Below are 20,649 nucleotides of genomic sequence, written 5' to 3'. Positions count from 1 at the left end.
TGTGTTGAGCTGACGTAGATGAGAAACTGATAGAAAGAATGATGTTCTCTGCCTGAGTTGTCTAGCAGTCATCTCATGGCCAGCAGAGAACATAGGGATCTCATCGCCATCTTTCTGCAACTTATTTGTGTTCAAAGTGTTCCATCTCAAACGGTCTTCACCTAAGACCCAGTACCCTGAGAGAGTCGCTCATCTTAAGGAAAGCTCATGCATTCACAAGGAAGAGTTTAAAATGGTGATGAAGTTATTTTAAAGACTTGCTGTTCCTCTGCAAGCATTTCAACTTGAAATTAAATGTTTCCCACAAAGATAGATATGTGATGTGGGGTTTATGCACCTAGCAGGATGCATTCATACTGCTCCTCTCAACTCATGAGTTGATGTTGTACAGGAGTCTCTCGAGGCAAAATATAACCTGAGAAAGCATCCATTTCACATAATACACAGTAGTGCAGAGCAGGCCACATCCCGATCTTAACTTTCTGTTAGAGAGTGTGTAGGTGTGTGTGTGTGTGTGTGTGTGTGTGTGTGTGTGTGTGTGTGTAAAACACTTGTAAAGTCTTATGCTTCTAGTAGTCCATTAGCTTGCTTATATTTAAACAGCATCATACATTAGCTCTGATTTTTTAATACTATGTATTATAAAATTATAATCCGGCCTAAAGGAAGATTACAGACACTGTTAATTTGATCTATATAGTTTTCTAAAGATTTACTCTGCTCATCTTGTGGACAAAACACTTTTTTTTATATCTGTGAACCTGAATTCATGGTCAGGGTAACTGAATACCTCTGGGTAGCCAGAAAAGCATGGGTTTCTAGATGATGAGCTAAATGAAGTTTTCTTTTAGTTCTGTAGTTAATTAATAATAATGACATTATTAGTAATAACTATCATAATCATTCAGAAAAGACATGCATTGAGTTTACTTATAAGGTTAATATCAGCTTGATTCAAAACCTAAATGTACATCTTTATACCACCATACCATTTTTGCTGTTAAAAATATTATGTAAAATAAATAATATTCCATGTGCAAAAAAAGAAATACAAGTCATGTGATAGGATTTGTAGACAAGTGACATGAGTAATTAATAGAGATTATATATGTGTATATATTAATGGGACTAGTGGAAATATTTGCAAAACTACTGAAAGAAATATAATTTCAATTATCCTGAGTGAGGTAACCCAATCACAAAAGAACACACATGATATGCACTCACCGATAGGTGAATATTAGCACAAAAGCTCAGAATACCCAAGATAAAATTTACAGATTACATGATGCTCAAGAAGAAAGACCAAAGTGTGGATGCTTCAGTACTTCTTAGAAGGGGGAACAAATTACTCACAGGATGAAATACAGAGACAAAGTGTGGAGCAAAGACTGAAGGAAAGGCCATCCAGAGACTGTCACACCTGGGGATCCATCGCACATGCAGTGGCCAAACCTAGTCACTATTGGGGACGCCAACAGGAACATGCTAACAGGAGCCTGATATAGCTGTCTCCTGAGAGGCTCTGCCAGAGCCTGACAGATACAGAGGTGGATGCTCACAGACAACCATTGGACTGAGAACAGGGTCCCCAATGGAGGAGTTAGACAAAGGACTGAGGTAACTAAGGGGGATTGTAACCTCATAGGAAGAACAACAGTATCAACCAACTAGACACTCCAGAGTTCCCAGGGACTAAACCACCAACCAAAGAGGACACATGGAGTGATCCTTGTCTCCAGCTGCATATGTAGCAGAGGATGGCCTTATCTGGCATCAGTGGGAGTAGAGGCCCTTGGTCCTATGAAGGCTGGACCCCCCCCCCCGTCAGTGTAGGGGAATGTCAGGGCGAAGAGGAGGGAGGAAGTGGATGGATGGGTGGGAAAGCACCCTCATGGAGGCAGGGATGGGGGGATGGGATGGGGGGCTTCTAGAGGGGCAACCAGGAAAGGGGATAACATCTGAAATGTAAATTTTTTTAAAAATCCAATAAAATAACAAAAAGAAAGGAAGAAAGAAAGAAAGAAAGAAAGAAAGAAAGAAAGAAAGAAAGAAAGAAAGGAAAGAAAGGTAGGTCAGGATTTCCAAAATATTTTTAAGAAAGTGACTTGAATAAACCCAAAGTCAAAACTGGCTTTTTTAAATTATATTCCAAATTTTTCATGGGAAGAATACAAAACAAGCAGCTTCTTTCCTAATCTAAAATACTATGTGAGAGTCGTTGATGCTCATAGTTGTGCCCTTTTCTCTGTGGAGCTGCCAGATTCAGGTATTTAGCAAATTTAGCTAATCTCCAATTAGCAAAGAGAATTCATGAGAGTAATACTTTTACTATTAGGTTTATGTTACACATTGGAAAAGAATGTATTTGTAGCTTCGTGCTGTTTCAGTCTTTTAGAATATGAATCTGACTAGAGCAATCTATTCCCAAGGCAGTGTAAAGATAGAGATTGTGTAAAGGCATAGATGCATAAATGTATGACATAAATGTATCAATTGCTTAAAGGCACAGTTATGTAAAGTATATGTGTGTAAGTAAATAGATACATAAAGGTATAGATATAAAAACACATAGGTGCACAAAAGCACAGATGCATTTAGGTATCTCTGATTTTGCTTCCAGTTCTAATGAAAATTGTATCGTTGATTAAAGACTTAAGTAGTGTAAAACTCCTCCTCCTTGTGCATAGCTTCAGGCCTCCATTGGTCATTTGTTCTTTCCTAGAAGGAAGCTGGGTGCTGAGTGAACACTTTACTCACTATCTTACTTTCCAGCAAACTTGAGCTTTCTGGCAACCAAAACCCACCTCCTAAACTGTGACTCAGGGTCATCTAATTTAACACCTTCTTGGAAAGAAGGTGGTGACAGTGTCTTCGTGGTCTAAGGTCTGGTTGCTATTTCATCTGCGTGTTCACTTTTCTTACCTTGCTTTGGTTTATTCCTTTAGGAGTGGCAGAATTCTATCCAGAAGAATGCAGGCCTTGCATTTATTGAACTCATCAATGAAGGAAGGTAATTAATTTTACACTTTCTGGGCAACTAGACAGTCTGCATTTAATTCCACCAAGCAATTGTGCTCTCCTACCATCTGTTCTAAACTGTGCAAGGAAAAGGCTTTGAATTCAATAATTTTAACATGTAGGCACTTGGATTTTAAATTAACCAATTTTAGATATGAAGTATTTGGTTTTGGAGACAAAGCATATATGAAATAATGATACAGATTTACTTTTGTGAGATTTGAGCCACCTCTTGCTGAATAGTGAGGTTGTGTTAGACAGACCAAGTGAACCCTGTCTGCAGTCCCAGCTGCTGCCCCATCTGTTTTCAGGCTAAGCTCGGTGTTTATACTTGACCCCTCATCAGTTCACATGAAGCGACTTCATCTGATCCTATCATGTAATTGGTCCTGGCTGGAAGTAGAAGGGATGTTCAATACAGAATGTGTAACAGCCTTAGCTGGGGTGGTTGTTACCATGGTTAATGATGTTATGAGAGATGTCATTTGAAACCATTGTTGTACTTATCATTTGTGAGTAGTTGTTTACTGTGATTTTTGCAGTGCCCTCTGGGTGGTGTGCACTAAGTTGCTAGATATGTCATCCTTTGACATGTAGTTTCTATCAACCTGAGACACGCAACCTTGATAAGCTGAATTTTCTGTATTATGTAGTACATTCTATGGAAAATAATTATTACATACTTGTTATGATGCTTGATTTTATGGAACAAACTTTATATAAATTAATGGAGCAGTAATGGTTATAGTATTTGAACTTCTTTTTTCATTAGGAAACAATAATCCTTCAAAAATGGTTTATATGTAGCATCAAAACTTATTTTTTAGCATCGCTGTGGCTTCTTCCATCATTGCTCTGTATCCTGAGAAACTACCTTTGTCTATGTAGTATCTCCTTGTACATTCCTTCCCTTGATCTCTGTGAACAGTGTTTTCATCATAACACAGTTCCGAAATTTAAAATAAGTGTTATATTTACTGAAGGGTAAAGATTGAAGGAAGTTATGAGAATTGGTAATAGGGAAAGAGAGTTGATTCAGGGGTTAAGAGCACTGGTGCATCTTCCAGAGGACCCAGATTAAACTCTCAGCACTCAGATGATGGCTCACAAACATCTGTAACTGCAGTTACTGGAGATGATGACCTCTTCTGGACTCTGCCGGGCATCAGAAATGAAAAGATGATTTTCTGTCAGTAACATTTGTAAGAGCTAAGGGAAATAAAATTCTTGTGTTTTTATTTAGATTATATTTATTGACAGAAAAAGAATGATACTAGAAATTTTGCTAATATCAAATATGGAAAGTTTCGAGAAGTTTCATTTTCCAGAAGTATAGGGATTGCTTTGTGCTGAGAAGAGTCGAAAATAAAGACTATGATGATGATTTAAATGAGAACCAGAAACTCCCATCAAGCACTCACTGCTCCATACAAGCTTTGCAGGGTAGAGAAGGAGTATTATGACTGTAGTTGACGGGGATCTCACTGTTGACAACTATAAAGATACTTTGCAGAATGAGAACTGAACATTTAGAAGCACATACAGAACATGAATGAGAAAAGGATCTGCTTTCGTAAGTTAAGCTACAGTGCTTTATGATGTCCTTGATTCTAAAATGGCTTTTTAAAATGACAGTATGTTTAAGGTTGAAGGAACCATGCCAGTGGGAAGGGACACTTCCCATCTTAAATTTGATCTGGGACACAGCTAAACGACATCCACACTTGGGGACAATAAAGCTAGGGATCAGGACTGGAGCTGGAGATCAGTAGCCCCTTCTTGCCTAGCATTTGAGAAATCTAGTGTTTAAACTCTAGCAGCACATAAATTGGGTGTGGTGGAACATGCTTCTAATACCACATCTTGAGAGGTGGAGACAGGAGGATTAGAAGTTCAAGGTTATGCTCAGCCATAAAGTAAGCCTAGTCAGACTTTGTCTTAAAAAATCAAACAAGAACTTGTAGACAATGGTTATGATATAGAGCAAAAACCCAGAGACAAGGTATGCTGCTAAGGAGGTCTTTCCAGTCATCCCACAGCTTTGGATCTAGTGCAACAGATTCTAGCAGCACGGGGTCCTCTCATGAGAGAACTTGTACCAGGTTCCTGGAAGTCATCACTGAGGCTTACGCTGGTATGCAATGTGATGCACAGTTGCAAGGACTCATGGAACCAGACTGCTCTTGAGGAGGCCTCAGTCATCTTTGTGAGGCTGATGTCGCTATGAAATACCATTTGGAAATCAAAGCAGAAGGCTGGGATGAAAGAGACAACAAAAACAAGTGCAGCCTATTTTTTGTCTTTGATAAATGGGTGCCATGTATTAGAGGTGCAGCTCACCCAGAGAGAGCAGTGAAGGAGGAACATGGGTTTGATGAGAGGTGTTTTCTCCTTTGGGTTACAGTAGAGCTGTGTAATCCCCAATTACAAATTCAGAAGGTATCAAAGTACTTGGTCTTGGGGGTTTTAGGTGAGTGGAAACTCAAAAGCAAGCTTGCAGTGCGTGAGGCTCTCTCTTCGCCCACATGTCCACAGGTTTGCCTCTCTATTTCTTCTGAAGTTGATTTAGATCCGACCCTATCCCAAACATTTCTATGAACAACCCCACTGCATGACGATATCTCTAGTCATCTTTGTCAATTCTTTCCTTAAAACTTAGATTTTATTTACTGTCTTATAGACCACCACATCTCCAGAACCTGGAATAGTGCCCTAGTGTGTATTAAAAATCAGACGGATTTAAGGAGAGGAATGAGTAGATTCTTAAAATGGCCAGTGCTGAAAAGACAGTAGAGAAATGACTAAAGAAACCACAGAGCTTGTAGGACGGTTTGGGTGAGTGAGCCTGTATACTTAGTGGCTGTATAGTTAGTGTTTTACCCTACAGTTCAAGGTGGGTGGGAAGAAGGCTTGAGTACACTCACTTGTCCTTTCACTAAGCCTGTAAAATAGACACTTTTTCTGCTACCCAGCCTCTTACTCACCATGGCGTCCTGCAAGGACTTGCTCACTGGCTGTGTGGTTTGTTTGTTTTGTTTATTTATGAGTGTTTTCACAGTGCCTAGTCAGATGTGGCACACATGTGTTTATGCCAAGTTCAAATATCAGCTCTTCCACTGGAAAATGCTTAAACTCTAAGCATATAGCATAACCATATATACCCAGACATTCTTTTAGAGAATGGTCCAAAATTTGATGGCACATATTTCTCTAAAGGTTGAGAATAAATGAGAATAATGCATGTGTCACTTCTAAGAGCTGCTGATATACCACACTTAAGATGAGAGGCTCCATTTGTGTTGCTACATATTACACATACTCAGAATTCTCTGGTTCCTATCTGTAGTGTGGGTCATTCTTCAATTTAGACTTTTTTTTTGCAAATTCAAAATGTTAATACTGGTTTTCGGAGGCCAGTATGTAGATCATCATTCACTTCTTAGAGTAAAAGCACATCCTTCTATTTTATGTTCTACTGTGAGCACCTACTATGTGCTACATACAAACTTAGTATGTGTTTTCCCATTTGTATGGGCAGAGAACATTGTTCCTAGATCTCACTTAGGTTGGCTCTTGGCTGTTTGGTTTTTTTTCCTTGTAGGAATGAAAATGAAAACCTCCAAGTAGCAATTGTTATAAATGTTTATCCTCCTTAACAGCCACGCCCATGAATACAGTCTATCAGTCAGAGCCAGAGAAAAGATGTATGAGTCATCTACAATTAACAGGAAAAATGCACTGATGAATGTACAACTGAACTAAAGCACGCCCAGGACAGCCCAGAATTACACACTAGATCATTTCAAGGAATCTAACAAAGAACCATTATTACTATAACAAAGCAGGGTTAATGTGGTGTGAAATTGCCTGTAATATCTTGGCAATAATAACTGGAATGTAAGATAGTAGAATCTGAATTGAAGAGGAGGCATATAAGACAGACATTCTTAAAATGTGGGATGTGTGTAATCCTTTTAAATGAATTAATCTTCTTCCTAAGTAAACTATCTCTGTTTTGAAAGAAATACCAAATATAATTAATGAATTCACTGTAAAAATGCAGGATGTTTATTGTTAGTGCTAATATAACCTGTGCTCACAAGGATGTTTCATTCCATTTCATTATAAAGAATAAAAGATAAACTTTTAATTCTTTAGGATTTTCAGAAGAGGAACTTGACCCAAGTATAATTCATTAATAATTGTGTGGGCACTTTTGAATGCCAGTTAACATTTAAACTGTTAATGGTTTGTTTGCAGACACATGCAAGCAGACACACACACACACACACACACACACACACACACACACACACACATACGCCCCAACAGTTTCCAAAGCTGGGAGCACTGAAACCATTTCCAGGGAGCATATGTTTTGGTTTAGTTTTTAACCGTAAATCTCTGAAAACTTGAAAATAGAAATATTTTTCCCCTTATTGTTTCATCTGTAGCCCCAATAAAACCTTTTTCTTACAATTCTTTGTTTATTTTGTGAAATAAATTGTTAAGTGATGATTTTTACAAATAAATGAGTAAAAATTATCTTGACCTTTCTAAAATTACTGTGTACTTAACAATATTTTTGACTTGTAACACATTAGACACTGGTGACAAAGTGTGTTTAATAATGATTAAGTTTCACATGCTAGGGAAATACATTTCCATTTATTTGTTTTAATTGACTTTATGTTGTTAGAACAGAGCACTGGGAGCTACCTATATATAATCAACAATTTTTTGCTCCATGCTTCTCAGTGATGGCAAGCCCAACCTCCAGGTGCCAGCATCTGGCAAGGGTCTTTTACCACATGTTTCCAAGGGTAAACATAATGACAGGGTGAGAGAGAGCAAGATGAGTGTGGACTTGCTTTTGTTTAAAACCTTTTTTACTTTTTTATTTTTTTCTATTTTTATTGGATTTTTTAAATTTACATTTCAAATGTTGTCCCCTTTCCCTGTTTCCCATCCATAAACTCCCTATCCCATCCCCCCTTCTTCTATGATGGTGTTCCCCCACCCAACCACCCATCCCTCCTTACCTCCCTGCCCTGACATTCCTCTATACTGGGGAATACTTGGGCAGGACCAAGGGCTTCTCCTCCCATTGGTGCCCAACAAGGCCATCCTCTGCTACATATGCAGCTGGAGCCATGGGTCGCTCCATGTGTACTTTTTAGATGGTAGTTAGTTCCTTGGTGCTCTGATTGATTGGTATTTTTATTCTTATCAGATTATAAACCCTTTTAGCTCCTTCGATCCTTTCTCTAACTCCTCCAATTGGGACCCCATTTCCTATTCAATGGTTGGCTGTGAGCATTCACCTCTGTATTTGGCAGTCTTTGACAGAGCCTCTCAGAAGACAGCTATATCAGGCTCCTGTCAGCATGCACTTCTTGGCATCAGTAATATTGTCTGGCTTTGGTGTCTGTCTGTATATAGGCTGGATCCCCAGATGGGGCAGGTGCAGAATGGCCTTTCCTTCAGTCTCTGCTCCAAACTTTGTCTCCATATCTCCTCCTATGAATATTTCTGTGCCCCCTTTTAAGAAGGACTGAAGCATCTGCACTTTGGTCGTCCTTCTTGAGCTTCATGTCGTCTGTGGATTGTGTCTTGGGTAATTTGAGCTTTTGGGCTAATATCCACTTATCAGTGAGTGCATACCATGTGTGTTTTTATGATTGGGTTACCACACTCAGGATGCTATTTTCTAGTTTCATCCATTTGCCTATGAATTTCTTGAAGTCATTGTTTTTGAGAGCTGAGTAGTACTCCATTGTGTAGATGTACCACATATTTTGTATGCATTCCTCTGTTGAAGGACGTATGGGTTCTTTTCAGCTTCTGTCTCTTATAAATAAGGCTGGTATGAACATAGTAAAGCATGTATCTTTGTTATATGTTGGAGCATCATTTGGGTTTATGTCCAGGAGTGGTATAGCTGCGTCCTCAGATAGTACTATGTCTAGTTTTCTGAGGAAACTCCAGACTAATTTCCAGAGTGGTTGTCCCAGCTTGTAGTCCCACCAACAATGGAGACATGTTCCTCTTTCTCCACATCCTCACCAGCATCTTCTGAAATCAACCCATTCTTACTGTCCTGTACAAAGCTTATCAAGGACCTCCACATAAAACCAGATACACTAAAACTAATGTTGAACCAGCATCATTTGCTGAAAGTGCTATCTTTTTTCCGTTGGGTGGTTTTAGCTGCTTTGTCAAAGATCAAGTGGCCATAAGTGTGTGGGTTCATTTCTGTGTCTATTCTATTCCATTGGTCTACCTGCCTGTCTCTGTATCGATACCATACAATTTTTATCTGTAATAGTGCTTGAGGTCAGGGATGGTGATTTCCCCGTTCTTTTATTGTTAAGGATAGTTTTCGCTATCCTGGGTTTTTTGTTATTCCAATTTGCAAATTGCTATTTCTAACTCTATGAAGAATTGAGTTGGAATTTTGAATCTGTAGATTGCTTTTGGCAAAATCGCCATTTTTACTATATTAGTCCTGCCAATCCATGAGCATGGGAGATCTTTCCATCTTCTGAGATCTTCTTCAATTTCTTTCTTCAGAGACTTGAAGTTCTTATCATACAGATCTTTCACGTGCTTAGTTAGTTTCTTGCGGTATCATTAATCCACTCAGGAGGCCACAGCCCTGATGACCTGTGTTAACTCGTAAAGGTCCTACTTTTAACACGACTGATTTGGGTTAAGATTCAAGCTCATAAATTTAAATGTTCATACCACACTGATCTTTAATCTTGTTTGAATTATATTTTAACTATATTTAATATATTTCTCCAGATGCACGTGTACTTCCTTTTAATTTTTGAGAGAAACGTTTACAATGTAAGTCTTTTTTTTTATAGTAAATCTTCAACAAACATTAGATTTTATTAGGTTTATCTTATAGGAAACAGCCAGAGTCTTCAACTACCATGAAGAGTTTCACAGTGGGCACCTGGGAAATATTAAATTTTCTCTAGCATTACCATGATGTTAAGTACCAGTAATTAATTTTTATTATTCAGTCTTCCTGGACCAATTGGCATCTTCTATATTTTGTTTTGAATTATTTTGGTTGGGCTTAATTTGTATTTTGTTATTGCCATATAGTATCCACACAGCAGAAATCTATTTGTGTGTTGGGGAGGGGGTAACAACTTTTTTTTTATTATTAACTTGAGTATTTCTTATTTACATTTCGAGTGTTATTCCCTTTCCCGGTTTCTGGGCAAACATCCCCCTAATCCCTCCATCTCCCCTTCTTTATGGGTGTTCCCCTCCCCATCCTCCCCTCATTGCCGCCCTCCCCGCAACAATCACGTTCACTGGGGGTTCAGTCTTAGCAGGACCAAGGGCTTCCCCTTCCACTGGTGATCTTACCTGAATATTCATTGCTACCTATGAGGTCAGAGTCCAGGGTCAGTCCATGTATAGTCTTTAGGTAGTGGCTTAGTCCCTGGAAGCTCTGGTTGCTTGGCATTGTTGTTCATATGGGGTCTCGAGCTCCTTCAAGCTCTTCCAGTTCTTTCTCTGATTCCTTCAACGGGGGTCCCGTTCTCAGTTCAGTGGTTTGCTGCTGGCATTCGCCTCTGTGTTTGCTATATTCTGGCTGTGTCTCTCAGGAGCGATCTACATCCGGCTCCTGTCGGGCTGCACTTCTTTGCTTCATCCATCTTGTCTAATTGGGTGGATGTATATGCATGGGACACATGTGGAGCAGGCTCTGAATGGGTGTTCCTTCTGTGTCTGTTTTAATCTTTGCCTCTCTCTTCCCTGCCAAGGGTATTCTTGTTTCCCTTTTAAAGAAGGAGTGAAGCATTCACATTTTGATCATCCGTCTTGAGTTTCATTTGTTCTAGGCATTTAGGGTAATTCAAGCATTTGGGCTAATAGCCACTTATCAATGAGTGCATACCATGTGTGTTTTTCTGTGATTGGGTTACCTCACTCAGGATGATATTTTCCAGTTCCAACCATTTGCCTACGAATTTCATAAAGTCATTGTTTTTGATAGCTGAGTAATATTCCATTGTGTAGATGTACCACATTTTCTGTATCCATTCCTCTGTTGAAGGGCATCTGGGTTCTTTCCAGCTTCTGGCTATTATAAATAAGGCTGCTATGAACATAGTGGTGCACGTGTCTTTTTTATATGTTGGGGCATCTTTTGGGTTTATGCCCAAGAGAGGTATAGCTGGATCCTCAAGCAGTTCAATGTCCAATTTTCTGAGGAACCTCCAGACTGATTTCCAGAATGCTTGTACCAGTCTGCAACCCCACCAACAATGGAGGAGTGTTCCTCTTTCTCCGCATCCTCGCCAGCATTTGCTGTCATCTGAGTTTTTGATCTTAGCCATTCTCACTGGTATGAGGTGAAATCTCAGGGTTGTTTTGATTTGCATTTCCCTTATGACTAAAGATGTTGAACATTTCTTTAGGTGTTTCTCAGCCATTCGGCATTCCTCAGCTGTTTAGCTTTGTTTAGCTCTGAACCCGATTTTTAATAGGGTTATTTGTCTCCCTGCGGTCTAACTTCTTGAGTTCTTTGTATATTTTGGATATAAGGCCTCTATCTGTTGTAGGATAGGTAAAGATCTTTTCCCAATCTGTTGGTTGCCGTTTTGTCCTAACCACAGTGTCCTTTGCCTTACAGAAGCTTTGCAGTTTTATGAGATCCCATTTGTCGATTTTGATCTTAGAACATAAGCCATACAATGTAAGTCTTAACCAGCCTTAGTCTAGGGCTAGGTTCTGGGCTTTCCTCCAGAGACCAGGGAAGTGAATAAACACATTCGAAGTGGAGAAGTTCATACGTTGGTATGTAGAGAGGACAAACATGTTTTCCTTGGGTGTATACACTATTTTAAAAGCCAACATTACTACTTTGTGACACGTCCCAACCTCATCTAGGAAAAGACTAAGAAAAGGGTTTTATTGATTTTTAACCATTAATACAACATAACACACATACAGGTAACCCTGAAGGTCTCAAGAGCACCTGTTAGCTACACAACATTGAAAGAATACAGCCTCAAGGAAGACTTACAACACACACCTCACTTCTTTAGTTAAAGCATGGAGAGAAATGCTTGTTCACATAGTTTTTTTTTCTGTTCAATATTTGAGGGATTTGGATTTAACTTGAAGAAAAATTAACACACTCAAAGATAGCCTATGCAGTATATTGCTAAGTACAAGATAATCTCATAAAAACTCCACCTTTACTGGTGTCCAGAGTTGTGACTACAGACCACGTCTTTCTTGAGAGGGACTCTGACCCATGTGGGCACAAGTTAAGACTGTGGTAAGTTGAGCGGCACTGGTGCTTACTGTGAGGACAGCTAGCACCCCACCTTCCGCACCATAAGCAGCAAATGTAGGAAGGATGAAGGTTGTATCATGAACTCTTGAGTACTTGATATTAGTTACCATGCATATTTTCGTGATTTGAGTTCTGACCATTAATTTATTTACTGCTTGGTGCTGATGTTGGTTTATAACATTCATGTGTATATCTTTCGGCATGTGCGACTTTTACAATTTTTCCATCCTTAAGCACATTATTTATGAAAAAGACAGCAAAACAATAAATTTTACCTTCATCTAGACATCTTGTATTTGTAGCATAATGTAGGAAAAGCAATGAAACTCACTGAAAAAGAAAAAAGTGAATGATAACAAATGATTAAATAATTAAGGAATAAAAATACCAATTTTATACTCCAAACCTTCCAGAAATATATGCTTCTCAGTTCATTTTATATGAGATTCCTACCTTTTACATTAGTGCCAAAAACATCTCAAGGAAAGACGCTCCCTATTAGTAGCCAACATAAACCTGTACATAATTTAGACACAGACTCATGTTTCATATGCAACAAGCTATGGAAGAAATTCTACAAGAAAGTTTTATTCAAAAGTGTAGACCTTGAGTGGCAGGCGTAAGTGTTGCTTCTGTGAAGCTCCACGTGCACAGACTAAAAGCCAACAGCTTCGTGTAGGCACTTGAAGGATGCAGGGCGGAGTGCAGCCATGATCTTACTTGTTGAGCTAGATTCAAAGTGAACAAACTGAATGTACTGATGGCTGCAGAAGCACAACCAGCACCTCACTTAGTAGGGACAAACTAAATCCTGCTGCTGAGAGCCACAGCAAGGCAAGATGCTCATAGCACTTGGCGCATATATTGGGCATTTGATGAGAGGTCTCAGCTAGTTCATTTAGAGAGGCAATCCCAAGGAGGCAAAACAAGGTATTAGAACTACTAAATGAATCAAGAAAAAAGATAGGATACAAGATCAGTGTTCAATTACAGTTATGACAACATGCTTATCAAAGAGTGAAATCAAAACTAAAGCCAAAATACTAAGGAGTACACTCCAAATATATGCAAAGGAGTTATAAAATAAAAACTGCAATGCATTTTATAAAAACATAAAAATCAATAAATACACAACTTTATTCTGCCCATGGATCTTTCTAAACTGATAACATATCCCTAAAGTCCTTGGAGGATTTTATAGTCTGTAATGATGATGTTGCTTTATATTTGATTTTGTAGAGGTTAACAAGCAGACTTAAGATAATATGAAATTATAAGGTGACTATGATAGAATATAACTAGGTTGGATGACTTGTTTACCCTACTTGATTTTAAGACTTCTTGCAGGCCAAGCCTGACAAGATTGTAGCTCAAGACTTAACCATAAATGTGTTTCAAATATTCTAAGTTGTTGTTCCCTAACTGAATCAAGGATTCCTCAAGTGGGAAGTTTGTAGATGGCAGTGGTAAAGGCTAAATGCCAAGTTGGTGCAGTATTAATGTAAATGTAGGAAGAATAGTGAGAAAAAGGGGAGAATCTGTATCTTACAAGTCAGTAGGGAATTCAGACCCTGAGTCTTCAGGGTACACCCCCACCTTCCTGTGCAGGCCCCTTGCCACTTCGTTCCTTGGATTTGGCAAGTTGATGGGAGATTGTTCACTGATGCATGACTGAATCATAAAGAGCCTGACCTGAGTATTCCTTTCGCTTGTAAAATTTATATCTAATGCCTTTGGAAGTCCGTGGCTTCAGTTCTCTGTGCCAGTTACACAAATACAACCTATAAGAACTGCAGTGTTGCCTTGGGCAGCACCCCGCGAGCAAACTTGAGCCTCGGGACCACAGGTAAGACCAACTTGTCTGCTGCAAGAGAGCTGCCTGGTGAGATCGGGACACACAGAGGCAGAGTTCATCTAGGACCGGGCACGTCCTGTGTTTGCCGGAGGTCCCACGCCCGCGGATCCCGGGCCCGCAGCAGCTCTCTGCTCCCAGACCCTGTGGGAAAGAGACCCAACCACCTGGTCAGGTGGGCACTCCTGAGGCTGCAGAGCGGAAGAGACCACCAACACTGCCCACCCCTGCCCACATCCCTTGCCCAAGAGGAAACTGTATAAGGCCTCTGGGCTCCCGTGGGGGAGGGCCCAGGAGCGGCAGGACCCCTGCCTGAGACACCGCCAGTACCTGATAGAAACAGACCGGATAAACAGTTCTCTGCACCCAAATCCCGTGGGAGGGAGAGCTGAACCTTCAGAGAGGCAGACAAGCCTGGGAAACCAGAAGAGACTGCTTTCTGTACATACATCTCGGACGCCAGAGGAAAACACCAAAGGCTCCCTGGTGCACTGAAGCTCCCGGAAGGGGCGGCACAGGTCTTCCTGGTTGCTGCCGCCGCAGAGAGCCCTTCGGCAGCACCCCGCGAGCAAACTTGAGCCTCGGGACCACAGGTAAGACCAACTTGTCTGCTGCAAGAAAGCTGCCTGGTGAACTCAAGACACAGGCCCACAGGAACAGCTGAAGACCTGTAGAGAGGAAAAACTACACGCCCGAAAGCAGAACACTCTGTCCCCATAACTGACTGAAAGAGAGGAAAACAGGTCTACAGCACTCCTGACACACAGGCTTATAGGACAGTCTAGCCATTGTCAGAAATAGCAGAACAAAGTAACACTAGAGATAATCTGATGGCGAGAGGCAAGCGCAGGAACCCAAGCAACAGAAACCAAGACTACATGCCATCATCGGAGCCCAATTCTCCCACCAAAACAAACATGGAATATCCAAACACACCAGAAAAGCAAGATCTAGTTTCAAAATCATATTTGATCATGATGCTGGAGGACTTCAAGAAAGACATGAACACACTTAGGGAAACACAGGAAAACATTAATAAACAAGTAGAAGCCTACAGAGAGGAATCGCAAAAATCCCTGAAAGAATTCCAGGAAAACACAATCAAACAGTTGAAGGAATTAAAAATGGAAATAGAAGCAATCACGAAAGAACACATGGAAACAACCCTGGATATAGAAAACCAAAAGAAGAGACAAGGAGCTGTAGATACAAGCTTCACCAACAGAATACAAGAGATGGAAGAGAGAATCTCAGGAGCAGAAGATTCCGTAGAAATCATTGACTCAACTGTCAAAGATAATGTAAAGCGGAAAAAGCTACTGGTCCAAAACATACAGGAAATCCAGGACTCAATGGGAAGATCAAACCTAAGGATAATAGGTATAGAAGAGAGTGAAGACTCCCAGCTCAAAGAACCAGTAAATATCTTCAACAAAATCATAGAAGAAAACTTCCCTAACCTAAAAAAAGAGATACCCATAGGCATACAAGAAGCCTACAGAACTCCAAATAGATTGGACCAGAAAAGAAACACCTCCCGTCACATAATAGTCAAAACACCAAACGCACAAAAGAAAGAAAGAATATTAAAAGCAGTAAGGGAAAAAGGTCAAGTAACATATAAAGGCAGACCTATCAGAATCACACCAGACTTCTCGCCAGAAACTATGAAGGCCAGAAGATCCTGGACTGATGTCATACAGACCCTAAGAGAACACAAATGCCAGCCCAGGTTACTGTATCCTGCAAAACTCTCAATTAACATAGATGGAGAAACCAAGATATTCCATGACAAAACCAAATTTACACAATATCTTTCTACAAATCCAGCACTACAAAGGATAATAAATGGTAAAGCCCAACACAAGGAGGCAAGCTATACCCTAGAAGAAGCAAGAAACTAATCGTCTTGGCAACAAAACAAAGAGAATGAAAGCACACAAACATAACCTCACATCCAAATATGAATATAACGGGAAGCAATAACCACTATTCCTTAATATCTCTCAACATCAATGGCCTCAACTCCCCAATAAAAAGAAATAGATTAACAAACTGGATACGCAACGAGGACCCTGCATTCTGCTGCCTACAGGAAACACACCTCAGAGACAAAGACAGACACTACCTCAGAGTGAAAGGCTGGAAAACAACTTTCCAAGCAAATGGTCAGAAGAAGCAAGCTGGAGTAGCCATTCTAATATCAAATAAAATCAATTTTCAACTAAAAGTCATCAAAAAAGATAAGGAAGGACACTTCATATTCATCAAAGGAAAAATCAACCAAGATGAACTCTCAATCCTAAATATCTATGCCCCAAATACAAGGGCACCTACATACGTAAAAGAAACCTTACTAAAGCTCAAAACACACATTGGACCTCACACAATAATAGTGGGAGATTTCAACACCCCACTCTCATCAATGGACAGATCATGGAAACAGAAATTAAACAGTGATGTCGACAGACTAAGAGAAGTCATGAGCCAAATGGACCTAACGGATATTTATAGAACATTCTATCCTAAAGCAAAAGGATATACCTTCTTCTCAGCTCCTCATGGTACTTTCTCCAAAACTGACCATATAATTGGTCAAAAAACGGGCCTCAACAGGTACATAAAGATAGAAATAATCCCATGCGTGCTATCGGACCACCACGGCCTAAAACTGGTCTTCAATAACAATCAAGGAAGAATGTCCACATATACTTGGAAATTGAACAATGCTCTACTCAATGATAACCTGGTCAAGGAAGAAATAAAGAAAGAAATTAAAAACTTTTTAGAATTTAATGAAAATGAAGGTACAACATACCCAAACTTATGGGACACAATGAAAGCTGTGCTAAGAGGAAAACTCATAGCGCTGAGTGCCTGCAGAAAGAAACAGGAAAGAGCATATGTCAGCAGCTTGACAGCACACCTAAAAGATCTAGAACAAAAAGAAGCAAATACACCCAGGAGGAGTAGAAGGCAGGAAATAATCAAACTCAGAGCTGAAATCAACCAAGTAGAAACAAAAAGGACCATAGAAAGAATCAACAGAACCAAAAGTTGGTTCTTTGAGAAAATCAACAAGATAGATAAACCCTTAGCCAGACTAACGAGAGGACACAGAGAGTGCGTCCAAATTAACAAAATCAGAAATGAAAAGGGAGACATAACAACAGATTCAGAGGAAATTCAAAAAATCATCAGATCTTACTACAAAAACCTATATTCAACAAAACTTGAAAATCTTCAGGAAATGGACAATTTCCTAGACAGATACCAGGTACCGAAGTTAAATCAGGAACAGATAAACCAGTTAAACAACCCCATAACTCCTAAGGAAATAGAAGCAGTCATTAAAGGTCTCCCAACCAAAAAGAGCCCAGGTCCAGACAGGTTTAGTGCAGAATTCTATCAAACCTTCATAGAAGACCTCATACCAATATAATCCAAACTATTCCACATAATTGAAACAGATGGATCACTACCAAATACCTTCTACGAAGCCACAATTACTCTTATACCTAAACCACACAAAGACACAACAAAGAAAGAGAACTTCAGACCAATTTCCCTTATGAATATCGACGCAAAAACTCAACAAAATTCTGGCAAACCGAATCCAAGAGCACATCAAAACAATCATCCACCATGATCAAGTAGGCTTCATCCCAGGCATGCAGGGATGGTTTAATATACGGAAAACCATCAACGTGATCCATTATATAAACAAACTGAAAGAACAAAACCACATGATCATTTCATTATATGCTGAGAAAGCATTTGACAAAATTCAACACCCCTTCATGATAAAAGACCTGGAAAGAATAGGAATTCAAGGCCCATACCTGAACATGGTAAAAGCCATATACAGCAAACCAGTTGCTAACATTAAACTAAATGGAGAGAAACTTGAAGCAATCCCACTAAAATCAGGGACTAGACAAGGCTGCCCACTCTCTCCCTACTTATTCAATATAGTTCTTGAAGTTCTAGCCAGAGCAATCAGACAACAAAAGGATGTCAAGGGGATAAAGATCGGAAAAGAAGAAGTCAAAATATCACTATTTGCAGATGATATGATAGTATATTTAAGTGATCCCAAAAGTTCCACCAGAGAACTACTAAAGCTGATAAACAACTTCAGCAAAGTGGCTGGGTATAAAATTAACTCAAATAAATCAGTTGCCTTCCTCTATACAAAAGAGAAAGAAGCCGAGAAAGAAATTAGGGAAACGACACCCTTCATAATAGACCCAAATAATATAAAGTACCTCGGAGTGACTTTAACCAAGGAAGTAAAAGATCTGTACAATAAGAACTTCAAGACACTGAAGAAGGAAATTGAAGAAGACCTCAGAAGATGGAAAGATCTCCCATGCTCATGGATTGGCAGGATTAATATAGTAAAAATGGCCATTTTACCAAAAGCAATCTACAGATTCAATGCAATCCCCATCAAAATACCAATCCAATTCTTCAAAGAGTTAGACAGAACAATTTGCAAGTTCATCTGGAATAACAAAAAACCCAGGATAGCTAAAGCTATCCTCAACAATGAAAGGACTTCAGGGGGAATCACTATCCCTGAACTCAAGCAGTATTACAGAGCAATAGTGATAAAAACTGCATGGTATTGGTACAGAGACAGACAGATAGACCAATGGAATAGAATTGAAGACCCAGAAATGAACCCACACACATATGGTCACTTGATTTTTGACAAAGGAGCCAAAACCATCCAATGGAAAAAAGATAGCATTTTCAGCAAATGGTGCTGGTTCAACTGGAGGTCAACATGTAGAAGAATGCAGATCGATCCATCCTTATCACCCTGTACAAAGCTTAAGTCCAAGTGGATCAAGGACCTCCACATCAAACCAGACACACTCAAACTAATAGAAGAAAAACTAGGGAAGCATCTGGAACACATGGGCACTGGAAAAAATTTCCTGAACAAAACACCAATGGCTTACGCTCTAAGATCAAGAATTGACAAATGGGATCTCATAAAACTGCAAAGCTTCTGTAAGGCAAAGGACACTGTGGTTAGGACAATACGGCAACCAACAGATTGGGAAAAGATCTTTACCAATCCTACAACAGATAGAGGCCTTATATCCAAAATATACAAAGAACTCAAGAAGTTAGACCACAGTGAAACAAGTAACCCTATTAAAAAATGGGGCTCAGAGCTAAACAAAGAATTCACAGCTGAGGAATGCCGAATGGTGGAGAAACACCTAAAGAAATGTTCAACATCTTCAGTCATAAGGGAAATGCAAATCAAAACAACCCTGAGATTTCACCTCACACCAGTGAGAATGGCTAAGATCAAAAACTCAGGGGACAACAGATGCTGGCGAGGATGTGGAGAAAGAGGAACACTCCTCCATTGTTGGTGGGATTGCAAACTGGTACAACCATTCTGGAAATCAGTCTGGAGGATCCTCAGAAAATTGGACATTGAACTGCCTGAGGATCCAGCTATACCTCTCTTGGGCATATACCCAAAAGATGCCCCAACATATAAAAAAGACACGTGCTCCACTATGTTCATTGCAGCCTTATTTATAATAGCCAGAAGCTGGAAAGAACCCAGATGCCCTTCAACAGAGGAATGGACACAGAAAATGTGGTACATCTACACAATGGAATATTACTCAGCTATCAAAAACAATGACTTTATGAAATTCGTAGGCAAATGGCTGTAACTGGAAAATATCATCCTGAGTGAGCTAACCCAAACACAGAAAGACATACATGGTATGCACTCACTGATAAGTGGCTATTAGCCCAAATGCTTGAATTACCCTAAATGCCTAGAACAAATGAAACTCAAGACGGATGATCAAAATGTGAATGGTTCACTCCTTCTTTAAAAGGGAAACAAGAATACCCTTGGCAGGGAAGAGAGAGGCAAAGATTAAAACAGAGACTGAAGGAACACCCATTCAGAGCCTGCCCCACATGTGGCCCATGCATATACAGCCATCCAATTAGACAAGATGGATGAAGCAAAGAAGTGCAGCCCGACAGGAGCCGGATGTAGATCGCTCCTGAGAGACACAGCCAGAATACAGCAAATACAGAGGCGAATACCAGCAGCAAACCACTGAACTGAGAATAGGACCCCCGTTGAAGGAATCAGAGAAAGAACTGGAAGAGCTTGAAAGGGCTCGAGACCCCATATGTACAACAATGCCAAGCAACCAGAGCTTCCAGGGACTAAGCCACTACCTAAAGACTATACATGGACTGACCCTGGACTCTGACCTCATAGGTAGCAATGAATATCCTAGTAAGAGCACCAGTGGAAGGGGAAGCCCTGGGTCCTGCTAAGACTGAACCCCCAGTGAACTAGACTGTTGGGGGGAGGGGGACAATGGGGGGAAAGTGGGGAGGGGAACACCGATAAGAAAGGGGAGGGGGGAGGGGGATGTTTGCCCGG

General features: G+C 40.0%; 1 protein-coding gene across 9 annotated transcripts in view; it reads left to right on the top strand.

Annotated features, from left to right (window-relative positions):
• Nbea (neurobeachin) overlaps positions 1–20,649 on the top strand; it is a 559,026-nt gene that overhangs the window by 291,859 nt on the left and 246,518 nt on the right. For all 9 annotated transcript variants that reach the window (XR_010063625.1, NM_001427608.1, XM_063282102.1 and 6 more), the window contains one exon: positions 2,949–3,013. Coding sequence is in view for 8 of the 9 variants with exons in the window: in NM_001427608.1 (NP_001414537.1) it covers positions 2,949–3,013 (65 nt within the window). In the remaining variant the exon portion in view is untranslated. The remainder of the gene's footprint in view (positions 1–2,948; positions 3,014–20,649) is intronic.

Source organism: Rattus norvegicus, chromosome 2, assembly GCF_036323735.1.
Source record: "Rattus norvegicus strain BN/NHsdMcwi chromosome 2, GRCr8, whole genome shotgun sequence".
NCBI lineage: Eukaryota > Metazoa > Chordata > Mammalia > Rodentia > Muridae > Rattus > Rattus norvegicus.
The sequence above is the reverse complement of the archived record's forward strand: the minus strand, read 5'-3'. Positions and strand labels throughout refer to the sequence as shown.